Source organism: Arachis ipaensis, chromosome B10 (assembly GCF_000816755.2).
Source record: "Arachis ipaensis cultivar K30076 chromosome B10, Araip1.1, whole genome shotgun sequence".
In the NCBI taxonomy this organism is placed as follows: Eukaryota; Viridiplantae; Streptophyta; class Magnoliopsida; order Fabales; family Fabaceae; genus Arachis; species Arachis ipaensis.
This window is the reverse complement of record NC_029794.2, coordinates 8,708,569-8,712,583: the sequence shown is the minus strand read 5'-3', so window position 1 is coordinate 8,712,583 and position 4,015 is coordinate 8,708,569. Positions and strand designations below refer to the sequence as shown.

Here is a 4,015-nt window from a genome sequence, read left to right as displayed (position 1 = left end):
ATTGTATATGTATAATTTTTTTTACAAGTTTATATACTAATCATTCTACAAACATTTTATGATGAGTAAAAATTTTAAGAATAAAATTATAAAAAATAAATTTATTTAGAATAAAAGTAATGTGATTAAGTGTAATTTACTTATATGTGATTAAAAAATAATTGAAAAGCTATGTACTGTAAAAAATTGATATTATTGAAGGATAAAATTAAAATTTATTTTTATGTATCGTTTTTGTCTCCAACGTTTTCGTCCTATTTAAGTCCCTAACGTTTTAAAATTGTCTCAATTTTGTTGTGACAGGACAACATTGAGTTAATTTTGAAATATTAAAGACTTAAATAGGACAATTTAAATGTTAAGGACAACTTTGAAACTTATCCCAAACGTTGGAGATAAAAGCGATATTTTACTCATTTAATTTTAATGTATTGTCCAATGTAAAACCATTTTACACCTGCATCCAATCACATAACACCACATTAACAAAAATAACTACCTTTTACATTAACTATGAATAATCATCCAAGAGAATAATTGTAATTGCATAACTGTATAAATCATTTTACAATGCATCAAAATTAAACTCAACGTTTAAATGGCAATAACGAGTTCGTGACTGATGACTTCAGTGTCTCCTCCACTTAATCATAATTCTAAAGAATTGATCAGCCTTTGCCATTCGAGATTCGATCTTCACATCTTCATTTACAGAAGATTATCTCCAACGAACAAGTTTTTGTTTCTTTTTGTTATTGATAGTCATTTAGTAAAAGGCAATTTATGATCTCCAATTCTTGTAACTGTAAAACGAAAAACGCTGCTCAAACAAAATGTTACAGTATTATTATAATTGTATACAGAAATGTACTTATTCATTGGTAGTTTTACTCTCATTGAGCTGAAAGAACTGTATTACTGTAGTTCTGTTGAAACCCTTTATTGATATTCATTCTAAACACCTGCGATTTTAAATACTCGCAAAATTGAGAAATACGATGGGAAAAAAACAAATCTCTACCCTCTGCTACTCTAGATTTATTGCATGTTCGAACTTTGACCTGTAGCCCTCTTCCAGAAGAAACCATTTTGGCATACAGATTACACAGCAAATTGGGGCTTGCCAAGCATGCTTCAGATGCTAGAAAATAAATCCTACAGTTACTCAGAATTTGTAAACCATTTGTTCAGTGTATCCAGCTTCTTTGAGTAAACCAGAAACCTGCAATAAATCAAGTAATCAACCGTAAGGTATATCATATGGACTCAGTAAACAAAGTCAGAAACATGCATCACAAACAGAAATTGATACCTCTCCTTGTGTCCAATCTTTGGCCTTCTCACCAGATACGTGTTTCATCATCCCCGGGGGGCCACACACCTGAAATGCAGGAGGCAGAAAAAGGTTGGGTATTAACTTCATATATATTGTAATAATAATGAAACTCCACACCAACCATCGCCACCATAACCAGTGACCTAAACCATATAAACACTAATGAACCAAAAATGTGAACATTAATATGAAAAGCAGAATGTTTTTGCAACGTAAAGACTCCTATTGTCCTAAATGTTCAAAACAACATTGTAATTACACTCATAAATCATGAAGAAGTGTTGTCTAGGAGAAAGTAACTAGTCAAAAGTAATCAGTAATTCTTGAAACGGTTGATAGTATTCAAAACTTAGCAGAGGAAAAATGATAGAGTAATGGGCCAAAATTTGTCATGGAATTGAAGGAGCTGTTAATATGTTAAAGAGAAGGGTTAAGAAAGGAAATAAGTCTGACTTCTGCAGTTCCAAGAGCCCGGGCTCAAGTGGAACCAAGTTCCTCTGGAGACTGCTTTATTGTAGGTGAAATTCTATCAAGATTCAAGGCTGATTATAGCCTCCATTTTCATTCAAATAATTCTTGCATGGGCAATTCTGAGGATTGTCCAAGGCACACTAACCAAAAATGCATGAGTGGGTATATGTTGAATACAGGCGGTAATTCCCATTTTTATTATCATTGTGCTCAAATGTGATGTGTTAGAAGGTACTTGTAAGGTTGATTCATATTAAAATTAAAGCATCATCTTGCTTCACATTCTATAGGAGTAACCAAGAGAGAGAGAGAGAGAGAGAGATGATTTCCCTGGAGGTTCAAACTGTTTCAATGCAACGAGCCATCAATTAAGGTCAAACACAGAGTTCCTTTAATGCTATGTCAGTTTAAGGTGCAAAAGTGAAACTCACAAGTATTAGAGTATCGTCAGCAGGAGCAGGTAAACCTTTCACAACCATATCCTCTGATATTAAACCTGAGCCTCCCCTCCAATTTTTTGTTGGATTATCAACTGTGTAGAATATCTGCAAAATTTGTTAAAAGTTTTAAAATAATTAAATAACAGTCATGGCTGAATGATTACCAATAGTAAATTTGCTAAAAAAGATCATTTTACCTTTAAGTTAGGGTGGGTTGCAGCTAGAACATCAAGCTTCTGTTTAAGCAGTATGTCATCTGGGGACACATTAGCATACAGCAATGATATCTGCAGTGAAAAGCCACTATAATCTGAGATATTCTCATATTTACCATGAATATATTGATAAAAGAAATAAATTAACCATATCTCATTCGTATAAGAAAACGACCTAATGTACATCCATCAATATGAATTGCACTCCCAGAACCATTTCAATAGACCAGAAACAAAAAAATGTGTTCATAATTTATCTATTTATAACATAAATAAAAGAACAGGGAGAGACTAGTTGTACATCACTGGAAAACACAAGGTTTAATACCTACCTTAGTTTTGTCATCAGGATTCTTCAATATCGCCTCAATTACCTGAAGCATTGGAGTAATTCCTGAGCCACCAGCAATCTGTGCAGAGCATTAAAAGTACAGAAGAAAATCAGAAATCAAACAGGTGTACTGTGGAGAGAAAAATGAGAGATTCTAACAGTTTATGCATTCATGTCATAAAATGTAAATGAAATATATTGAACCAAAAAGTGAGATGCAACAAGGTATGCATTTACCGAAGAAGCTTACCATGCCTATATGCTTCTTCATATTAGGGGTATATCTGAGCTTTTCAATGGGCCTGAAATCAACAATGCCTTCGTTATAGAATGTTCAAGTATGAAAAGTGTTCTGCAAACCTTGAATTGTTATTCCAAATGACATACCCTTTAACTTCAACAACATCCCCCGGTTTCAAGCTTGCAAAATGCTGACTCATTTTTCCTTCAGGATACACCTTCAACATATTGGAAAGTACATACATAAATGATCCTCAGAACTGACCGGCCAGATGATCTATGGATGCTACAAGTAAAGCCCATGCTAACATACCTTGATTAACAAATCAAAATATCCCTTGGCTTCTGGATCTGATATAGGAGTATACCTGAAGATTGCAACACAACCACTTTCTTAAACTGACCTCTATGGAATATCAATAGCAAGCAAGAAATAATTCTTATCTAAGTTCTACCATATGATCTTGCATTGGGTGGAAAGCTTTAGTATTTTATTCTTTCCTGAACTTTCCAATTTAGGAACCCCACTGTATCCCTTCACCCAATATTTGTAAATAACAGGTATATTTTGATAAATTCTTTAGTTGTACTTGAGAAAAGGAGAAGTATCTTATAAGATAGAAAATAGAATATAGTGCTGTCAAATCTCAATTTATTAATTTATATACTAGGCTGCTAGCTATGCAAAAAAATTTTAGTTCAATAACATAAGTGGAAAAGTGCATGCCATCTGAATGATTTTCAAAGGCATTCATCATTAATAATGCTCCAGTTATGTCTTAAGAGAGCCTTTAACAGGCATTCTAGAAAACCTTTCCAATTAATCATACTATTACTAAGGCTACCAGTGGCAGAAAGAAAAATAAGTACGAAAATGAAACACAAAATTCAAGCACTGATATTTAATATAAGAAAAATTGCGAATGTTTTATACTGAACATGTCCGGAATGCTACATCATCAGGAGCCACAATATAGAAAGA

General features: G+C 33.1%; 1 protein-coding gene across 1 annotated transcript in view; it reads right to left on the bottom strand.

Moving 5' to 3' along the window:
- Positions 822-4,015, bottom strand: part of LOC107622866 (NADH-cytochrome b5 reductase-like protein) — a gene marked incomplete in the record, with an annotated part of 4,426 nt that continues 1,232 nt past the window's right edge. The window contains 8 exon segments of the mRNA XM_016324922.2: positions 822-1,222; positions 1,313-1,381; positions 2,239-2,352; positions 2,445-2,534; positions 2,795-2,872; positions 3,044-3,095; positions 3,181-3,251; positions 3,347-3,401. Coding sequence (XP_016180408.1) covers positions 1,166-1,222; positions 1,313-1,381; positions 2,239-2,352; positions 2,445-2,534; positions 2,795-2,872; positions 3,044-3,095; positions 3,181-3,251; positions 3,347-3,401 — 586 coding nt within the window.